The 22,377-nt window shown below is 36.3% G+C and overlaps 1 protein-coding gene across 12 annotated transcripts in view; it reads left to right on the top strand.

Annotated features, from left to right (window-relative positions):
- The window catches only part of LOC127438663 (dedicator of cytokinesis protein 3-like), a 260,066-nt gene that overhangs the window by 100,293 nt on the left and 137,396 nt on the right, over positions 1 to 22,377 (top strand). For all 12 annotated transcript variants that reach the window (XR_007896784.1, XM_051694383.1, XM_051694390.1 and 9 more), the window contains exons 4-5: positions 9,178 to 9,233; positions 12,784 to 12,880. Coding sequence is in view for 11 of the 12 variants with exons in the window: in XM_051694383.1 (XP_051550343.1) it covers positions 9,178 to 9,233; positions 12,784 to 12,880 (153 nt within the window). In the remaining variant the exon portion in view is untranslated. The remainder of the gene's footprint in view (positions 1 to 9,177; positions 9,234 to 12,783; positions 12,881 to 22,377) is intronic.

The raw sequence follows: 22,377 nt of genomic DNA, 5'->3' as shown, positions 1-22,377 counted from the left end.
TTAAAGTAACTAGTATTTTGATTATGTTTCAACAAAATAATCAGAAAAGTAATCTGATGACATTTTTTAAGTAATTAGTGATTTATAGCAGATTACTTTTTTTTTTTTTTTTTTCTTCAAACACTGTTTACATCTGGTTTTACCAAAGGTCCCACTTCTGACTTAGTAGATGGCCAATCATAGTCTTACATTTTGGGGCTGCACCAGAGTTGACCAATCAAATTTTAAGGGTGGCAAGGGCCATCCCCAGCCACCCATCTAGATACACCCCTACGTTAAATAAGAGAAGTCAGAGCTTTCATAACTTTAAAGTTTCCAACTTGTAAATTCAAGTTTGAGAAAAACAACAAAACAATGACCGATTTTGTTATTGGAAACGTATAATTACAGTAATCCAGATGTAATGTAAATTCAGCAATATTCTTTGAATGTGAGCTGATTAATGGCCTATTACATCTACAATCAAATGAATACGAATCTCTGTTAGTAAGTTTCTCCTCATCTTGCATTCAAAATTCAGTATTAATAAATGTTAGGAGCAGAGCACAGTGGGATAGTCAGCTTTCAAAACTGATTAATTATTTACATTCCTGCCAAAGTAGGAATGCTGGATAGTGTTTGGCTCAAAAATGTATTTTTAAAACATACTGGTTCACCTTCACCACCCTGTAAGTTTAGCAAGTAACGTCAAAGTGTAATTCAGCTCACTAAAATAAAATAATAGTACCAGGTTATAAAATTAACACTCGCAAAGTTAAGACAAAACACTCTGATGAACTTCATGTTTGCTAGCGATCAACGACAGATGCCTTATTTGTGCCAAAAGTGTGTCAGTCTGGGAGGTAATAGTAGCCAATGTTTTTTATGAAAAGGCTTTGATCGAAAAGGGTGGTCCCCCTCGAGTGTGTCGCCATCCGCTGAGTGCATGTTGAGTGTTTAAATTCTAAAATGTGTCACAATGGGTGTACTTTATGGAATGTCTTCATTTCGGCCAAAATATGGGATGTCCTCACCAATACAGGTCTGTTGGCAACCCTAATATGACCTCCGCTGAGTCACAAATATGCAAGGAAACAGCCTAATAATTATAGTCTATGTAATATACATTTTTAGATAAACCTGCCTGCCCAGACTTGGTTACATTCATCAGAAAAGGAAGGCTGTTTCAGAGCCAGAGAATGTTATTACATTTTGATGAAACATATGAGAACTATTTCTTTTTCTCCCTTTAGAATAAAGTACACTGATGAATCATGCACAATAGGACCAGGGAAATTTATTAAGAAAGTAAATGGAGTACATTTTGATTCTTTAAGCAAACAAAGAGTAGGTGTGCTTCCCAAATAATCAAGGGAATAATTACTGTCAGGAAAAATTTAAATATACAGAAGCTGCTTGCTCTTGCTCTGGTTCGCTTCCACTCTGTACTATGCGCTTGCAGCGGAGTTGCTATTCTTATTTGGCTCTATGGTGACCTTTTTCTGCTAAACGAGCATTAGGCTGCTGCGAGCGAGAGCAGTGAAGCACACTTTTTTGTCTTTGTTACTTTAATAAATAGAGACCCGGGTCATTAGTAACAGGTCAGCAGGCATATCCATAGGCACCTGTACAGCACACCTGGTGGAAGACAGAAGCTGGTGTCACAGTCAAGTTAACGTCCTGGTTACTTTCATAACCTCCATTCTCTGATGGAGGGAACGAGACATTGTGTCGATGTAGTGACACAAGGGGTCGCCCTTGGGCTCGCAACCACTCATTCAGGTTTTGTGCTGAGGAGCCGAGACAGGGTCCCGGCTATTTCAGCGGGTAGTTCAGAGTTGTGGCAGGAGGGACACAATGTCTCGTTCCCTCCATCAGGGAACAGAGGTTATGAAAGTAACCAGGACGTCCCCTATCTGTCACTCACTCGATGTTGTGTCGATGTAGTGACATTAGCGGTCCCTATACGGAACGCCACAACTAGCTGAACTGTGTTACGTTGACTGGCGGTGCGAGACGGGCAAACCATTGCATGCCATGGTCATATTCTCGCAGTGAGAACATGACCCGTCCACGAACGCTGTCTCCGCGTGGGCAGCGCCCAAGCACGTAAGACAGCAATCGTGGCCATCGGAAGCGGAGAGGTAACGATCGCAACCAGGAAATAAACACAGATGGAAAGGCATCTTTAAAAAGACGCTCTCCGTCAGTGCCACTCTTTTAGTAGGGAAAATATACTCTTTTATCGTGAGAATATATACTCTTTTAGACTGTCGAAGCACCCGGGGGCGTTCTCTGCACACCACCAGTGCACGAGGGGGAGAAGCCGCTGTAATGCTCCGTAAATCCAACAGTTTTTTTAGAGGTGAATGGAATGGCAGAGGATTCAGCTCGCTGAACACAACCGCTCGGCTCCAAAGAAAAAATCTGAATGAGTGGTTGCGAGCCAGCTCCTTTTATACCCGTATGTCCGGGGGAGTGGCATGCAAATTCCACTCGCCAATTCCCATTGGCCTTTTCTCAAAGATCAGAGGTGTTTGGGGTTCCCAAGGGCGACCCTTAGTGTCATTACATAGACACATCATCGAGTGAGTGACAGATAGGGAACTAACATGACATGAATTACCTGACATGGATATACATGTACACAAATATTTTGTGTAGATTTAAACAAAAATGGATGTTCACATGATAATGGAAAGTATCTTAGCATTTTAGCATAAACATTTATGAAAGACCACCTTTAAGTTTCTACCTTCAGCTGGCAATATATGTCATATTATTATTATCAATTATTATTTTCTTATACCACGGGTCTGTTGAATGCTTGATTCTGATTGGTTGACGGATGTTCTAAGGTGTGCAATTATTTTTCAAGTAAACACACAGCTATGAAGTAGTTCCAGGACTTGACCGCATAACGGTTCCATATCACTTCACCAAATGATTTCAGTTATTTCAAAGAGCCCTACAGGCTACCACAACAAAATAACCAAATAAAACAAAGACACCGGGTAGGTACATCGGATAGGAATGACAAAAAATGTCTATAATAACCTAAATTTATTTCAATTTCGAATGAAAAGCGTCCTTGGGCTCCCTCTCTTTCTCTCTCTCTCTCTCTCTCGCTCTCTCTCTTTCACTCTCATCTCCCGCCCCCCCACACACACTCGAGTCGTGACCAACTAATAGAGCCGCACCCCCCGTGACTTGATCAATACAATAGTTTATATTATCCAAAATAACTTTTAATATGTGAAACTTTTTGTTTCAATGTATTTCGCCTTAATCAGTATCACATAGCTATAGTAGAAAGCACTGCGCTAACCCTCCCCCTCTCTCTCGCTCTCACACAAACTCTCAAAGTCAGCACACCCCCACAACTCACTGGGATTGTAAACAGTTGTTTAGCAATGGAAAACTATACAAGAATGGCGACATTCGCTGCTGTTGAGACTTAAACTTACACTTTGGCAATTTGAAGCGATGTTAATCCTGACGAGAGCCACTTTAAACACAGATAATTCCACACAAGATTTCTCTCAGTTTCTCTCTTTCTTGTGCACACACACACACACACACACACACACACACACACACAACCTTGTTACTCTGTAAAGTAGCGCATCCTCCGTTGCTAGTTCTAAAGTGACGTTTTCAAACAACGAAGGCTTGAGCTGTATCAAAGCTAGATACACTTGATCAATAGAACAGTTTCTATATTATCTGAAATATCTGAGGGAAACACCCTCTGCTCCCCCTCCCCCTCTCTTAAGCGCTCTCACACACACGTGGACACACATTCATATACGCATTACGCACACACTTGCAAGCAAAAAACAGAGCCATCATGTCAGTGCACACTTGCATCTCAGTAGGGTTGAAAACAGTTGTTACGGTTGTAATGGAAATATGGTGACACTCGCTGCTGCTGAGAAGTGCTTCAACTTACATCTTGGCAATTTTGAAGCGATGCTAATTATGACGAGAGCTACAGCAAAAAAGGTAATCCCAGAAGTGATCGCTCTCAGTTTCTGAGTTTCTTTCTTTCAATCCCTCAAAAAAAACCTCTCTCTCACAAACGCACTACCCTATTACTCCAGTAAGTGCTCCAGTAAACCAGCGCAAGCCTCGCAATCCTCCGTTGCTATTTCTAAAGTGACGTTTTCGAACTAGCAATAAAGGCTCGGACTGTATCAAAGCAAGATGCTGAATCAGTGGCGGAAGAAAGTAGTTCCAGTCAGTGTTTTAGGGACAAAAGCCAGAAAATGTCTTGAGATAAAACCCTGAACGATGCCTCAAGGTGTGGTAACCATGGTATAAGTGGAATAATTGACTCCGGCCCGTTGAATTATTGAAAAATAATGCACACCCGCTGCGCATCGTGACCGCATTACCACCTCGGGTGTTGTTCAATAATTCAATGCTCTGTCATCAATTATTCCTTACAGAAACACATTGGTTTGTAGCACAAATAGTTTTACAATTTATCGCATTTTTCCATCATTTCATCACACACTGTTGCACGGGCAGAAGGAATGAGAGATCAGTCATTGAATATATAAATAAATAAAGGCAACATCGGAGGTTTTGCAGATGAATATGAATAGAGGTTTACATGGAGACTTTAAAAAACGGCATCGTCACGCTCTCGTTAAAGTAAGAAGCGGATTTTATTATCGTCTCTTCAACACAGCAACAAGAGAATGATCTACTTACTCTTTTACTATAAATGCTGACGTTAGAAAATTATCTGATATTAGGGTATTATTCTGCTGTAAATCTATAAGTCTTATTATCTAAATTATTTACATTGCAGTCAATGAAGTGGAACCCGGAAAGTGTTTCACAAGGTTGTAAGGATGAAATAATGAATTACAGTAAAATACAGAATGACAAAAAATTGTTGTTTTGATCGTAATTAGCAAGCTAACTACCCGGACAGCTAGCTAAGGGAACAGCAAGCCATTTACTGTACATCTGCAGACAACCATGTACTCACAGATTATAAGATGTTTCTTAAGGTTGTAAGGATGAAATAATAAATTAGAGTAAAAAACAACACGGTAGCCAACAAAAGTCTGTTGTTTTGATTTTTAATAGCAAGATAACTTGCCGAACAGCTAAAGGAACAGGTAGTTATTTACATTTGCAGACAGCCAATATCAGATTATAAGGTGTTTCACAAGATTTTAAGTATTAGATAATTAAATTCTGCAAGTCAAAAAAAACAAAAAAACAAAAAAAACAAATTGCAACTAGCAAACTCACTAGCCAAACAGCTAGCTATACTTCCAGACTGTACTGTGTTTCACAAGGTTATAAGGATGAAATAATAAAATACAGCTAGACAGTTAACAAAAAAATATGTTGTTTTGATACTTTAACTTAAAAGCTAACAAGCCGAACAGCTAGCTAAAGAAACAGGTAGTAACTTACATTTGCAGACAACCATACACTTCCAGCCTAGTATACTAAGAATTAGTGCTGAGTTCGGAATTGCATTCTTCCTATAGTACTCTTACTACTTCTGCCATATCTATCAATGACAGAAATAGTATAAGTAGTGTGGTAGTATGCAATTCCGAACTCAGTTCTATAGACCTTATTTTCGTCATTGCCATCTTTGATTTTTGATGGGAATGACAACGAGGCTGTAAGGGATTGACATACAGCTTCTTCAATTAATTAAACAGTTGTTTAAAGTGTTTTCGGAATGTTCCGCTGACGAAACATTGAAAAAATACCTTTCCAAGAAATTTCAGTAAACAAAAAACTCCAGACAACATGAATTGTGTAAATAAAGATGTGATCTAGGAGCTTGATAGCTTTATACAGTGAAAGTCATTGCAGAGATTTTTTCATTCCAAATGAACCAAAGATGGTGCTACTATGGGGGCTGGGTAGCTCAGTGAGTAAAGACATTGACTACCACCCCTGGAGTCATGAGTTCGAATCCAGGGCATGCTGAGTGACTCCAGCCAGGTCTCCTAAGCAACCAAATTGGCCCGGTTGCTAGGGAGGGTAGAGTCACATGGGGTAACCTCCTCGTGATTGCTATAATGTGGTTCTCGCTCTCGGTGGGGCACGTGGTGAGTTGTGTGTGGATGCCGCGGAGAATAGCGTGAAGCCTCCACATGCGCTATGTCTCTGTGGTAACGTGCACAACAAGTCATGTGATAAGATGCATGGATTGACTGTCTCGGAGGTGGAGGCAACTGAGATTTGTCCTCCGCCACCCAGATTGAGGCGAGTCACTATGCCACCACAAGGACTTAGAAAGCATTGGGAATTGGGCACTCTGAAAAAGGGAGAGAAAAAACAAAACAAAAAAAAGATGGTGCTACTGTAAATAAGGTCTATTAAACTCAGAAATAGATTACAGTTTTACCAATCACTGGGTCACTTAGAGAACCAATAGCACCAGGAGGGAGGAATTACATTGTTGGCCACAAGAGGCAGCAGCCTTGCTCACAATATTATATTTGTGTTTTCTTCCCCTGAAGTACCACTACTCATTCATGATATATGCCATTTTATTTTCATTACTCAGCCCTGGTACTCAAGAAAAAAATTAAAAATAAAATAAAATATATTCTTCTGGCACTCACACAAACTAATAATTCAAGAGTTTCAACAGATGGAGATGATACACATACACACACCTGTTTGCCTCAGGCTCTAGAATAACATCCCCTCTCAGTTCACCTCATGTAGAGCAGCTTTTTATCTTCTTTTAAAATGGATGCTGAACACAGGACAAAATGACTATGGTAGATTTGAGCTTGTCCTAATGGATCAGCTTATGATTCATATGCAGTCTGGAAATGCCACACAGCACACCTTCAATTATTGATCAAACCAACGTGTCATCCTAAAGACTTTTTTTCAAACCTGCTCTCTGGTTATATCTCACACCAAGATCAAAAGAAGGAAATAAGTAATTGTATGCTGCTTAAAATAAATGCTCAGGGCTATTAAGATATTTTGCATTTTCTAATTTAAATAAAAAAAATCAGATTTCCCCTCCATAATTTCGTTCTCATTATAGTAATGCACAAAAATAATGAAAGATTACTTAAAGTTGTTATGTATTAATTTTTTGTTTATGTAATTGAAGTATTTATACATCATGGTTGTATTAGCTGTAGTGCTCTTATGCTGTTTTTTTTTTATTTTTTTTATTGCATTAGCGTATTTTATTATAATACAATTTCAGGAAATAAACTACTTCACAGTATTCAGAATCACTATTGAGAATAATAAAAAATAAAAAACTTGAAAGCGAAATGTCCAAATGCATTACATTAATGAGAATTTGGCAGGAGGATGTACTTAATTGTCATGAAAGTAATGCAAAAAATAGCCTTTATTTTCCAGAAGCAAGAACATTTTGGAGTGATGGGTAACATGCTTTTATGAGATTTACCAATTAATGTATTAAATATTGACTATAATATATTCATTGACTTAATTGACATTTAGCCCAAGAGGTTTTCATGTAAATCCAGCTTAGCTTTTAATTAATCAAAGGATGAGTTTTTCAAACATGTTTAATTGATTCGCATGAGCCATCAAAATGAAAAGAGCTCTCCTCAAACAATAGGAGGTCTTCATGTACGTACAACTGAAGGAGGCGGTTAGCAAGCGACCACCCATCTCATGAATAATAACATATGCTGGTTTGTCATCCGTGCATATGGAATCCTTCCCCTAGCAGATGGAGTTTGTTTGAGAGCAGTTGGTGTCCTCAATTACTAATTAATCTGACCTTTTGAAAGTGAACAGTCAATACATTTAGGCAACAACTGCATGTGGCAAGAAATTCCTCCATCTGGATTCTTCATATTAGATGTTTGTGCGTTCATACTGAGTTGTAATATACGGAAGTATGTCAGTCCCATTTTGTCTCTGAAAGTAACTTGCAAATTGGTGATTAATTATGTTTATTCATTTATTTTAGCCACCTCAAGCTATTGATATTGATCACTTTCAAAGTTGAATTGAAAGCTTTGCGCCATTTTGGTGGTTAACTGAAATGAAACCAGTTGCCTCAGATGTATGAAAGTATTCTTTACAATTACATTTATTGACTTAGGGGATGTAAAGAATGACCAGTTTTCTGATTAAGAATTAACATTCGCAAGGTAATGTAGTTCAAGAAAATGCAAACACTGTTAAATAGACAAAGAAAGATAAAGCACAAATAAGATCCCTTGAATATTTCAATTGTTTCTTCTAGACAGCAATGAAATGAAAGGAAAGAAATTGAGTCATCTGCTAAAGTCCCCTGCTTGAACGATTTTCTCCTTAGAAAAAGACATCAGTAATGTCTTGCGTGTCTCCTCTAGAGTTTCAGAAGAGGTCTCAGCAATGTCTCAAACTGTGTTCATATGCCAAGATACCAACGTCTGCAATCAAAAGTTTTAGATCTCAGTATGAACTCTCGAGTTTCTCGCAAATTTTTCCTAGACTAAATTATCTGGGTTAAGCTATTCACATTAATTTTTAGCTCTACTTTTCCTGTATGTCAACAGTTATCTCCAACATTTCCTTTGCTGAAAAGACAATCATGAATTTCCACGTTTGGCCAAGCTGGTTTATGTTGGTTAGTGCTGGTTTAGTGTCTTTCTCACTGGTAGGCCAATATAGCCATGTTGTTCAGCAGAAACAAAATGCTGGTCAACCAGCATGGAATTTCTTAATGATGGTTGACCAAGGGATTCTTGCTGGTTAAGATAGTTAAGAAGTCTGATTGGGACTCCAACATACCACCTTCCCATGCTGGTGAACAGCATTTATAGCATAATATATGCTGGTGACAAGAAATGTTGGTCTTTTCAGTTACTTAATCAACAATCCTTACATCAACAGCACTACTGACATTGATCGGCAAGGATAACCCGTCTAAAATGAACAACTTCTTTACTCCAGAGGAACACAGCATTGACAGGTCTAGTTGAGAAACTCTGCTTATCTCCTGGCTCTTAGTCGTGTTGCTGAAGTAGATTCTGCCGCAGGCAATATAATAAAAAACAAGTAAGACGATGACATCTAGAAGGGCCACTGGAATTGTCTTCTGCTTGGGCACATTCTCAGAGACACCAGTGGTTGAGAGGACACTCTTGCGTTATACGCTGAACAATTGCCAATAGTCTCAGAACCGGAGATGTAATGCCCTTCTCTTTTGCTTCGCAGGGTATCTTCCCAGCCGGCTATGTTCATTTGAAGAAGGCAGTCGTCACCAACAGGGGGTAAGTGTCTTTATACTGAATTATGTCATGCTGTTCACTCAATTAGGAACAAAGAGGTAAGACAAGGATAGGAAGACAAAAATGAGAGGGATGGATGTCATTAAAAGAGAAGACGTTTTATTTATTCATTTCTGTCCAAATTATGATTCACTTTCTCATCTGCTAGTGTCTTTTGAGTGTCATCTTGATTGAGATTTCGTCTTTTGGATTCTGTCTACCAACACTGTTGTTTCTAACGTGATCAAAGTTTTAATATGGGTTTAGCTTGGTGTAGACTAACTACAGCTCCTGGTGGTTCAAAAGCTACACCAATATGTAAAGGCAGTTTGTGAGGTAATCTAACCAGATTATGATACTTATTCCATTCATCCATCCATCCATCCATCCATCCATCCATCCAGCCATCCATCTATCTATCCATCTGTGCATTCATTCATTAATTCATTCATCCATCCATCATCCCTCCATCCATCTATACATCCATCCATCCATCTGTACATTCATTCATTAATTCATTCATCCATCCATCATCCCTCCATCCATCCATCCATACATCCATCCATCTGTGCATTCATTTATTCAGTCAAAAATTATACTTTTTATATTGTTCAAAGTGGCTCAAGTCACGTGTTCACGTGAGAACTTGCTATGTTTTTTTGCACTAAGCAACGCAAGTTCACGTGTGAACGGGAGCTTCTGTGAAAAAGCTCTTAGCGCTCATGAATGCACAATAGACATAAAAAAAAAAAAAATTAAAGAAAATATATATCCAATGCCATTGTACAGAAAGACAAGTTGTTATATTAAATGAATCATCCTTTTGTGTCCTGCAGAAGAAGAAATGTGAGTAAATTATGACAACATTTTCAGTTTTGTGTGAACTATTCCTTTATATCATGATCATCTTTTTAATGAACGAAATAACAGCGTTGTTCAGAGTTCAGTGGAATGAGCTTTCAGATTGATTCACAGGTATGAATCACCTGTTCAGTGACACGCTGAGCGGTCCTATACATAAGGCATGACATCCATTTCTGTGAGTGTGTGCATGTGTGACAGAGGCATAGAGAGAGTGGAGAAACACTGAGCAAGAGAGAGAGACAAGAAAAACTCCTGGCTGTTGCTCCCTCTGGGAACTCACTTCAAAAAACACTTGGGAGAATTGAACATCAGGGACTGTCAGCCCACAGCTTCTTCTGTTTGTTTTGTTGTTTTCCAACTTTTACAGTTGTTTGCGCATGGCGCTGTGTGTACAACTTCACAGTCTTCCCACAACACACACACACACGTATACATATACACTTATTTACTGAGTGCAGGTAGCATAGTAAATGACACCCCAGGGGTCTTGTTCAAGAGTTTAAAGGTACACAACTTGTTAACAACCAGCTTTCAATAAATAGTCTGACAAGTATAGTACGTATTAATACTTAGAAAATTATCTTAAAGCTGATATATTCTACATTTGTGTGTATTTTATTGTATTATGTTGGTTTGAAAAAGCCAATTAGTAAAATACAAAGATTATTGGTGGGAGTTACGCCCACCCCGCATTAAATTTACGCCCCTGACTAGTTAGCATTGTCCAGTTAGCCCCTGCTGGTAGATATCATAACTGCAACATTCTGCTCTCTCCTTTGACGCCCATTGATAATTTTGTATTGCAAGCAACAAATACATCATTAATATTTAATTTGACTGTATTATAGTTGATTTTTTGTGAGTGATACATTTTTGGAGGGCTTTCAAAAGCGTGAAATGGACTTGCCGTTGTCCCATTGAGATGAAAGGGAAGATATAAAAGACCTCCTTGTATCACTATGTAAACATATGCAGTCAGACAGTATGTTAACTTGCTCATAGTTGTGGTGTTGCAGCTAAGGCTATTTCTAAATGACATGTTTTTGTCACTTAGCTTTAACAAATAAGCTAGGTGAACCGGTGAGGGATCTTTGCATTGTCAATGTCCATCACATGTCCCAAGATTGAATTATAACACCTCATTGGATTTCTGAAAAAAACCAAAAAACCAAAAAAAACTAGAGGAACATTACTCAACGCAGTGGGCTCTTCAGAGGGAACTTTGGACACATATGATGACAAAGCAGAACTAAGAGATCAATCTATTTCCTCAGAGCATCAGAAAAGGACACAAAAAGGACAAAGAAGGGCTGATGAATGAACAGAAAGCGCTAATGAGCCACGGCAGGAAGATGAAGCAGGGATTAGAGAATTTAATGGGATTGGTTTTCAGATGATAGCGCAGTGTCCACTGTTATTTTAAAGGCCCCGTGAAATGGTTTGACAGACACAATTTTGTTTGTGTTCACGTTTTTACTATTGAAAAAGGACGATGATGCGAGACTGATAGAATAGAATGATTTGCTTACTGGCTATTGCTATTTAGTGGCATTCTTATTCTAGAGAGCATGTTAATGGACAATAAACACAATTTATATTTTCATACACAAATTAGATGATGTTTAGAATATTGTTTGTTCCATTTTCTAAGAAGTGAAAGATTGTAAATGTGTATATCTGCTAAAAGGTCATTTTGTCAACTGTTATAGGTACTCTAGCAAGCTAACAGACATGGACTAAAAGCCATAAAACTCCAATCCTGATTTCATGGGGCAGAGTTTTATGGACCTAGTGCTGGTAATGAGAAGTTTAGATGCTGGTTTTAAAATGTTTTCATTCAAAGGAAGCAGTAGATGGGTGATCACACTTACAAATAAAAAAAATATAATAATTCAGACAAACTTGCCGCAAATTTGCTTCAAATTTGTAGCAAATTTGCCACAATTTTTTTGCACATGCAAATGAGCTTGCGATTCTCCACAAATGTTTGCCAGAAGTTTGCAGCTCTTCACTGGTAGTGGTGAACCTGCAGCAAACCTTTAGCGACAATGACAAATTTGCCGCAAAGCTCATTTGCATGTGAAAATAATGAGTGGCAAATTTGCCGCAATTTGCCAGAACTCTTTCGTCTTATTTTTGTCAAGCTTGGAGTTGTGGCATAGTACTTAGCGCTTATGCTAGCTCGAGTCGAGACCCTTCTATTTCTACTTGATTTTATGAGTTTTCAGAATTTAAATCAATTTTCTTTTTCAGTAATTACATTTAAAGTAGTTGAAAAGTGGAATGACTTATTACTGCTGGTAATAACTTTTGCACCACATTAATTTTACAAAAAAAATTTAAGGTTGCAATTAAAATTAAAGGCAGAAATTTCTATACACTTATACATACATTATACTTATATCAGGGCCGTTTCTAAGCATATGAGGCCCTAAGCGAAATCGTACTATTTATTTTTTGACATTGTACCATTCCAAAGTGTTCTTTGAAGTACAGTACCTAATATTGCCATGTAAATGCCATGAAGTATTAATATGGTAATCATTCATTACAATGGTATATACCAAAATACCTTGGTATTACCATCTGGAACATCACTGTATCATTGTTCCGCCTTTTAAAAAAGTTCAACTACAATGTTTCTTACAGCAAGCGATCACACTAACGTGTGGTTTCCCTTTCTGTACAGCCAATATGAGACTGTGATCCCCCTGGAAGACCCCATTGTGACAGAGGTCACCTCGACACTTCAAGAGTGGTCTGTTCTATGGAAGCAGTTGTATGTGGTAAGTACCATCATGTACTGTGATTTCTTCATATTGGCTCGATTATGTGGCGTAGTCACAGTCTGCTTTTGCTACAAAGCATATATCACTCGAGAGACTGGATTATAGTGCTTTCAGGACAGGAACTTATTAAAAGCTCCGTGCTGGATTTAGGAGACAGTAGAAGGACAGTAATGTCTCTGTTCTCTATAAGAATTTCATTGTAGTTTGTTTAAAAATGAAAATTCTCTCATCATTTACTCACCCTCATGCCATCCCAGATGTGTATGACTTTCTTTCATCAGCAGAACACAAACATAGATTTTTAGAAGAATATCTCAGCTCTGTTGGTCCATACAATGCAAGTGAATGGTGATCAGACCTTTAAAGCTCCAAAAGGCGTAGACAATCATGGTAAAAGTAGTCCATATGACTCCAGCGGTTAAAATTAATGTCTTCTAAAGCAGAGCTGAAATATTCTTGACAAGAAAGTCATACACATCTGGGATGTTATGAGGGTGAGTAAATGATGAGAGAATTTTCATTTTTGGGTGAACTATATCTTTAAGCAAATGTTGTGCTTTCCATATGGTCTTTCATAAATGTACGGTAATTGTCTCAACGAATGGTGCTAGTTTTTGGTGGAACTATTTGTTTCTACAACCAGTGGAATATTTTTCTGGAACCTGTTTGAAAACAGTGATTATTTTGGAAATTTTGTTTGGTGACTCTATCCATCACTTCAGTTGTAAAGGTGATGTGGATATTTTTTTGTTGTTAAAATATGTTCTCTTATCCTTGTATGTACAATGACAGCAAGAAAACCATTTTTAGGTTGACTCTGAGGAGTGCAAACACTGCGGACCTCATTCATGAACACATTTCTGAGCAAATCTTTTGTAACACCATTCTGATGTAAATTGTTGCATTAAATTGAACGCAACAATTTTTGTAAGAATGGTTTTATGGACAATTTCAGTAAAATCATTTATATAAAATGTTTATTTACAAATTTTGGTGCAATTCATTAATAATACCATTCTGATGTAAGTTGTTGCGTTCAAATTAATGCGACAGTTTATTTAAGAATGGTTTTACGAACAAATTATTTAAAATTAGATGAATTCAAATATATGTTTATCGTTCTTAAAACCATTCTTACATAAATTGTTGTATTAAATTAAATGTGACAGTTTATAAACGAATGATTGTACTAACAATTTAAGTTAAAACATTCATTTAAATATATAGTTACAATTTTTCTGTGCAGTTCGTTCGTAATACCATTCTGATGTAAGTTGTTGCATTCAAATTAATGCGACAGTTCATATAAGAATGGTTTTACGAACAAATTATTTAAAATTAGATGAATTAAAATATATGTTTATCGTTCTTAAAACCATTCTTGCGTAAATTGTCGCAATGAGACAATTTATGTAAGAATGATTTTACGAACAATTTATGTCAAATCTTTATAAAATTTATGGAAAAAATCCTGTGTAAATACTTCGTAAAACCATTCTTACGTAAATTGTTGTATTAAATTAAATGTGACAGTTTATATGAGAATGATTGTACTAACAATTTAAGTTAAAACATTCATTTAAATATATAGTTAAAATTTTTCTCTGCAATTTGTTCGTAATACCATTCTGATGTAAGATGTTGTATTTGAATTAATGGAACAATTTACAAATGAATGTTTTCACAAACTATTTACGCAGGAATTCACTGTGCACAAATTTCATGAATGAGGCCTGTCGTCTCTGAGGCACTTTCAAAATATTGCTCTGTTTGTTTGTCCGATCTCTCAACTTCTGCCTCAACCGACAACGTGAGTTTGAGGCGGGGCTACTCTGTTTTTCGGCCAATTACAGACAAGTCACACAAGGTGTGTTTGGGAAACCTGTTCAGAAACTGTCAATATTTTTTCACTAAATTTTTTTAGTATTTATGAATCCTCAAAAAGATTAGTAGTGTGATTTATTTAAATGTTTTCGTTTTTTTTTTTTTTTAGGTTTTTTTTTTTTTTACCTGTGTCTTTTTTTCTTCGTCCTACCATGACTAATACTGTGCTTGCTTTTCACTCCAGAAAAAATGCAAATATTTTATCAGTGTTTTTATTTTAGATAAATCAGCTTGAATATCAAAGGCCACTTTTAAGTTACCTAAGCAAAGGCACTTGAAGATAATTTGAATAATTATCAGGCAGAAGGGGCTTTGTGGAGACTTGAATGCAGTGCTTTTCTTACAACAGAGAGACTATGAGATCTGACAGAGCGCTTTATGTAAGCTTGTACCGAGGATTACCAAGCATTAGTGTAAGACATGACAATGCAACTCTGTCTTGCTTTCTCTCTGACTGTAGCAGTTCTTGGCATGTCAGACGACGTAACCACCTCTTAGCAAAGTTGATTTATATCGTCATCGTTTACTGCCATTTTGACTGTCCTCTGCTTAAAAAATAGTCCAAAGAAGATGACACAGCACTTTCTGTTCACGGAACAATGATGTAAGGACATGTCTGTTTTACATACAGTCATTATTCACATGTAAATGCTTGGGATAAGGATACATGACTTCTTCAGACAGTCTACCAGCACCCAGCTCAACAGAGAATGGAGCTTATTTTTGTAATTTCCTGTCAGGGCTATTTTCACATTGCAACATGGCATGTCAAAAACCTTTTTGTTCTCAATCATCACCGATTCAACGACGTGAAAGCTAATAAAAAAGACTTCCAAGATTCTGACAGTGTTCAAAAAGTAAACACAAATTTGGTGGCCAGCTGAATCATGGATGACTAAACTGATTTAGGTTGCATAACAAGGCGAACACAGAACGTTGCGAGTCTGCAGCTCGGCAGATAGCAAAGATTCACGCTCTGCAGCTCCAGTTACAGAAACGTGGGCAAAATAGGTTGTCAGTGACTTGGAAACTGTTTATTGTAATGGCTTGTTATAACAACAGTCTCAATTAGGATTTCAAATGTATCTGGGACTCCGATCAAAGCCACCACTCTTATCAGAAGCCAACGTGGGTGATAAAATGTATTTGACTAATTAATGAACAGTGTTTTGTTAATTTGCTGTTTGATAGTTTGGCTGTGGTTGGTCTGGCGGATGTACCATGCCATCTTAACGTTGGCGTGGATGCAGCTAGCAGAATGTTAATGATATATTTTGTGGTTATTAGCTTTGGCTGTGTTTGTATGTTTATAAGTAACAGCCCAAATTGAATTTTATGAGACTCAGGAGATGGTAGAGATTCCTGAGCAGTAGTTTATTTGACTTTTTATTCCTTTGATTTGATTTAAATATATGAAGTTTTTATTTTTATTTTTTTTATTTTTTTATTATTATTTAAAATATTATTTTATTAATATTTTATTACATATCTTATTTATTACAAAGTTCTATTAAATATATGGTATTGTATTGTATTTTTACATTTTTGATTTTATTTTATTTATTTTAAATTATTATATTTTATGATGCTTTATTTTATTTATTTTATATGAAAAATATATATTTATATGTTTATTTAATGATTTTTTATTGAATATCTATTGTATTTTAATTGTACTTTTTTGTATTTATATATATATTAAACTATTTGTAAATAAATGTGTTTTATAGATAGATAGATAGATAGATATACTGTACATACTAGCAGCTAAAAGTTTGGAATAATGTACAGATTTTGCTCTTATGGAAAGTAATTGGTACTTTTATTCACCAAAGTGGCATTCAACAGTCAGGACGTTAATAACGTGAAAAATTACTATTACAATTTGAAAAAACATAAATAAAAAAAATCTGAATTTCTTAAACTACTTCAAAGAGTTCTCATCAAAAAATCCTCCACGTGCAGCAATGACAGCTTTGCAGATCCTTGGCATTCTAGCTGTCAGTTTGTCCACTTCCTGTAGCACTTGCCATAGATGTGGCTGTCTTGTCGGGCACTTCTCACACACCTTACAGTCTAGCTGATCCCACAAAATCTCAGTGTGGTTAAGATCCATAACACTCTTTTCCAATTATCTGTTGTCCAATGTCTGTGTTTCTTTGCCCAACTCTAACCTTTTCTTTTTGTTTTTCTGTTTCAAAAGTGGCTTTTTCTTTGCAATTCTTCCCATAAGGCCTGCACCCCTGAGTCTTCTCTTTACTGTTGTACATGAAACTGGTGTTGAGCGGGTAGAATTCAATGAAGCTGTCAGCTGAGGACATGTGAGGCATCTATTTCTCAAACTAGAGACTCTGATGTACTTATCCTCTTGTTTAGTTGTACATCTGGCCTTCCACATCTCTTTCTGTCCTTGTTAGAGCCAGTTGTCCTTTGTCTTTGAAGACTGTAGTGTACACCTTTGTAGGAAATCTTCAGTTTTTTGGCAATTTCCATCATTGTATAGCCTTCATTCCTCAAAACAATGATTGACTGATGAGTTTCTAGAGAACGCAGTTTCTTTTCTGCCATTTTTGACCTAATATTGACCTTAAGACATGTCAGTCTAATGCATACTGTGGCAACTCAAAAACAAACACAAATACAATGTTAAGATTCATTTAATGAACCAAATAGTTTTCAGTAGTGTTTGATATAATGTCAAGTGATTTTCTAGTACCAAATTAGCAATTTAGCATGATTACTCAAGGATAAGGTGTTGGAGTGATGAAGTCTAGATTTGATCAAAAATGACTTTTTTCAAACAGTGATGGTGCTGTTTTTTACGTCAGTAATGTCCTGACTATACTTTGTGATCAGTTGAATGCCAATTTGCTGAATTAAAGTACCAATGTCCTAACAAAACAGCAAAATCTGTACATTATTCCAAACTTTTGGCCACCAGTGTGTGTGTGTGTGTGTGTGTGTGTGTGTGTGTGTGTGTGTGTGTATATATATATATATATATATATATATATATATATATGGGGTGCAAATTCTTCAGGGGGATTACATCTTGCACTGCACCCGACTGAAAATATGTCTTTTGTTGGAAACAGAATGAGAGAGCGATATAGAAAATTAGACATGAGCATGAAAAAGGTTCTCTCCGCTTAATATTACTATATGACATAGAAATATTTCACTCCCTAAAGCAGAATTATCTGGATATGATGAGGTAAAAAAACTGACGTGTGTGAGGCAAGTCATGGGTAACTGATTGAGTGGAAATGATATAGTGTCACAGTGACTTACGTAAGTGCGTTACTAGTATTTACCACATTTTAAGGGTGTTGTTAAGCAAGAAAAAAGATAAATATGGTAAAATTACTATAATGCATGGCATTGAGTGGCTTATAATTAAAAAAATATATATTATAATTGTCATGATTCACTGTTGTTTTGCCCCTGTCATCTGTTTCCCCCCCGGACTACACTTCCCATAATTCCCTGCCCTCATCACTGCCAGCTGTTCCCTATTGTTCTCACCTGTTTCATTTCCTCATTTACCCCTGTGTATATACTGCCCTGATTTCTATCCAGTCTTTGTGTGTTGTTGTGTTTCTCCCCTGTTCCTATGTACCAGTTCCCATCATGGATGTTTCATTTGTTTTATGTTTGTAGTTCCAAGTTCTGCCTTGTTATTTTATACTTTGCTTATATTCTTTATTAAACTTCTTGCCGCATCTAGATCCAGCTCTCGTGACTTCCTTCCAAACGTTATAATAATAATAGATGGCAATGTTCAATAAATATTTCAGTTTGTTAATATTAACAATTCTAATAATTACAAGGCACAGGCTATTTGCATTAAGTGCAAATAGCGACAGGTTCTATTTGCACCCTGGATCAAATAATGGCAGATAATATTTACAGCCTTATTCAAATACCAATGTATAGCGGCACTACTGAAGCATGTTTATTGTGCTTATTTAGAGTCCCACATACATCCTACCACAACCCCTACCCCTAAACCTTACCCTAACCTTACCTTACAAAAGTTCGCCATGGTTTTTACTACAGTAACCATAGTATCACCATGGTATTTTGTAGTAAAATCATAGTAACACTAACCACACAATTAAACATGGTTACTATATTAACACTATATTACTGTAGTAACACCATGGTTAATTGCATTAAAATAAAATAAAATTTAAAAGCATGGTTACTACAATATTTCTCTAGTAAAATCATGATTCATTTTTACCCAGATCAAACCTTTAATTATGTTTAAGTATTATTATAAGTAATATTAAAGGAAATATTAAGAGAGGAGACAGGAAACAGGATGGGAAAAAGTGGAACAAAGGGTGCAATTGAACACTGGCCACCCGGACAAAAAAAAAAAAAAAACTAAACAAAAAAACATCCACACTATCTTTACGCATCATGCCACTGCAGCTGCACTTGGAGGTGCAGTTTGTCTTCAATTTCTGTGTTTCAACAAGACTATTTGAGTGCATATAGCGGCGCTGTGATTTACAACTAGTGCAAATAGTCACTCAGTAATTAAAAATGATTACATCAAGCAACATGTCACTTTAATAAAGAATTCAACTGTGCAGTCAACATGATCACACAGAAAATCAACATGTAGCTTCCGACAGTGCATATACCCTGAAATGAACCCCATTCTGCTGAATAACTGACAAGTGCCATCCCCTATCAGACATTTTTGCATCTATTCGCATGTGTTCACCTTTCCCCCTTGTCTTATAGATGGTACATTGCATGCACAACCTCTGAGATTCAGGTTCTGGTCCCATAGAAACCAGGAAGTAGTTGTGTTCATATGATCAATGATGAGCACAATTTTGAGGTTGTGGGCTCACTGTTGTTTGTAAAAAGAAAATATTTGTTTGCTAAACAAAAATGTTTGTGAAACAAAAACATATGTTTGTGAAACTAAAACATTTGTTTTCAAAACAAAGTTTTGTGAAAGAAAAACCTTTGTGAAATAAAAAATTTCGTTTGAGAAGCGAAAATGTTTGTTTGCGAATTGAAAACGTTTGTTAAACTAAACAAATGTTTGCAAAACAAACAACATTTTTTTTTTAAAGAAAACCTTTGTGAAGGAAAAAAAAACTTTTGTGAAATTAAAACATTTGTTTGTGAAACAAAACATGTTTGTTACTTGTGCAGAAGAATGCATTTGTCAGTATGGTTCTTCTTCCCTGCAGCATTGTGTCATTAACCTGGCCGAGCAAATAGGTCATGTGATTAAGCATGCTTCATAGAGTAATGTATCATAGTACTGTAAGTGATGATCAAGATTTCCTGTTATGGACAGCTACGAATGTCTTGATTTGTTTTGAGAAAATCTTATCTTCCTTGCATGTTGCTTAACCAACCCACATTGGATTTGTTTTTTGTCATATTCTATAAAGCATATTAGTGATGCACTCATGCGCAAATTGCATCCAAATTTAAAGTTATCATTCACCCAAAAATGTCAATTCTAAATGAAGTAGTACAGAATGTTTATTTTGGGTGGAACTATTCCTAAATGCTGCACTTGCCCTCTTTTATGTGCGCACACAGTTATTTTTTCCACATCAAAACCCGTTTGGTGCAGCCCCCATCTGTGATGTTGCCTGGAGGGCGACCCAACAAAGATGTAGGAGCACATGTGTGAAAGCTTTTCTTTTTTTTCATTTTCATTCCATCAGAGTGATGAAACCTCTTGTCACACTGTCACTTCACCCTTGTTAACTGTCACTCATACCACTATCCCCACTCTCCACCCCCTCCTCATTGTGGTCCCCTCACTAGAAAACATTTTCATCCCCTCCCCTGTCCAGATCAAACCTTGCTTAATCTGGCAGTTATAAAGCTTCATCCAGCAACTGATGCATGTGTGCTCACTGTTGTTTGTGAAAAGAAAATGTTTGTTTGCTAAACAAAAATGTTTGCAAAACAAAAACATTTGAGAAGCAAAAATGTTTGTGAATTAAAACATTTGTTAAACTAAACATTTGTTTGCAAAACAAAACAAAAAAGTTTCGAAAAGAAAACCTTTGTGAAGTAAAAAACTTTTGTGAAATTAAAACATTTGTTTGTGAAACAAAAACATGTTTGTGAAACTAAAACCTTTGTTTGCAAAAAAAAAAAAAAATGTTTTGTGAAACGAAAACCATTGTGAAAGAAATAAAACATTTGTTTGTGAAACTGAAAACTTTAGTAAAATGAAAAGATATGTTTTTTAAACGAAAACATCTGTGGAATGAAAACATTTATTTAAAAATCACAAAATCTTTGATGAAACAAAAAAGTTTAAAACAAACATTTGTGATATGAAAGCATTTGAAATGAAAAAAATTGCAAAACGAAAATGCTTGTGAAACTAAAGCATTGTTTTTATTTTATTTCTTTACCAAACGATTATTATTATTGTTGTTGTTGTCATTATTGTTATTATTATTATTATTATTATTATTATTATTATGGTCAAAACTAAATCATTTGTGAACAAAAAAAAATTCTTTGCACATCAGAGAGAAAGACAGCTGTAGAATAGTCATGCCGTGATTGGCCTTCTGTGTTAGCCTTTTGCCTCTTGAAATTCTGGTTGTAACATAGTTCAGTATAAATTGCAGATTAATCATCAAGTCCCATCAGCATTTTGTTCTTAAATATATTTATATATACTGAAGTAAAATGGGTTGTGAACTCTTTTGCATTTTAATTTTATGCAAATGTTAAGCGTTCCATTTGAAAAGGTAGTTGACAAACAAAAATAAGCTTCTGTAACTTTATTGAAGTTACATAAGTGGGAAATAATTTTTAGTTTTAGACAAAATAAATTGTCTGAACAAAATGGTTCACTAAAATGAATCAGATTTCCCAACCCTTCATATGAGAAAAGACATTCTAGGCAATTTCTTTGTTCGATTTGCTTGCTCTTCCCCTGCTTGCTCTTGCATGGGTGCAAATTTGCATGCTTATACAGTATGTGACATTAATGATGCAGCATTTATCATGCTAAGCCAAAATTTGATGAAAAAACGAGCTTGAAGTTAGTAGCACTTTTTATATACATTGTCTTATATTACATTGGCGTATCTGGACTTACATTGACTGTACGTTTACTGGATGTGACTTGTACAGATGGCGAGGAGTCAAGACCATAGGAAAGTGAAATGTGTTGGTAACACAGCCTGAGGCAGATCGCAGTGCCAGATTGCAGCGTGTTTAGCCAGGAATCGCACGTTGACTCGTTGTGACGATGCCTCGTCTGCCTGACTTCAGTGCCGTGTTTTCAGTTGAGAGAGAGGTGTACTCTAGGGGTCAATGTGTCTCTAAATGTGTCGGTGTGTTAAAGACAACTCACACCACATTTCCGTCACAAAGAACCTTCTAAAGGAGGTCAACCATCTACTAGGGGTCTTTTATACTCTTTAACAGCTTTCTGCTCTAATTTAAAGGTGCACTATGTAAAACTTGAACAGGCCCACATAAAGAAACTATTAGTCCTTTTGACAAATAATGTACACTCATATGAGATGACCATGCTTAAGGGTCTACAATAAGATATTTGATTCTACATATTGCAGGTTGCCCCCTCCTGATGG

Source organism: Myxocyprinus asiaticus, chromosome 50, assembly GCF_019703515.2.
Source record: "Myxocyprinus asiaticus isolate MX2 ecotype Aquarium Trade chromosome 50, UBuf_Myxa_2, whole genome shotgun sequence".
NCBI lineage: Eukaryota > Metazoa > Chordata > Actinopteri > Cypriniformes > Catostomidae > Myxocyprinus > Myxocyprinus asiaticus.
Note: the sequence above shows the minus strand (reverse complement) of the source record. Positions and strands in the feature narration are given on the sequence as shown.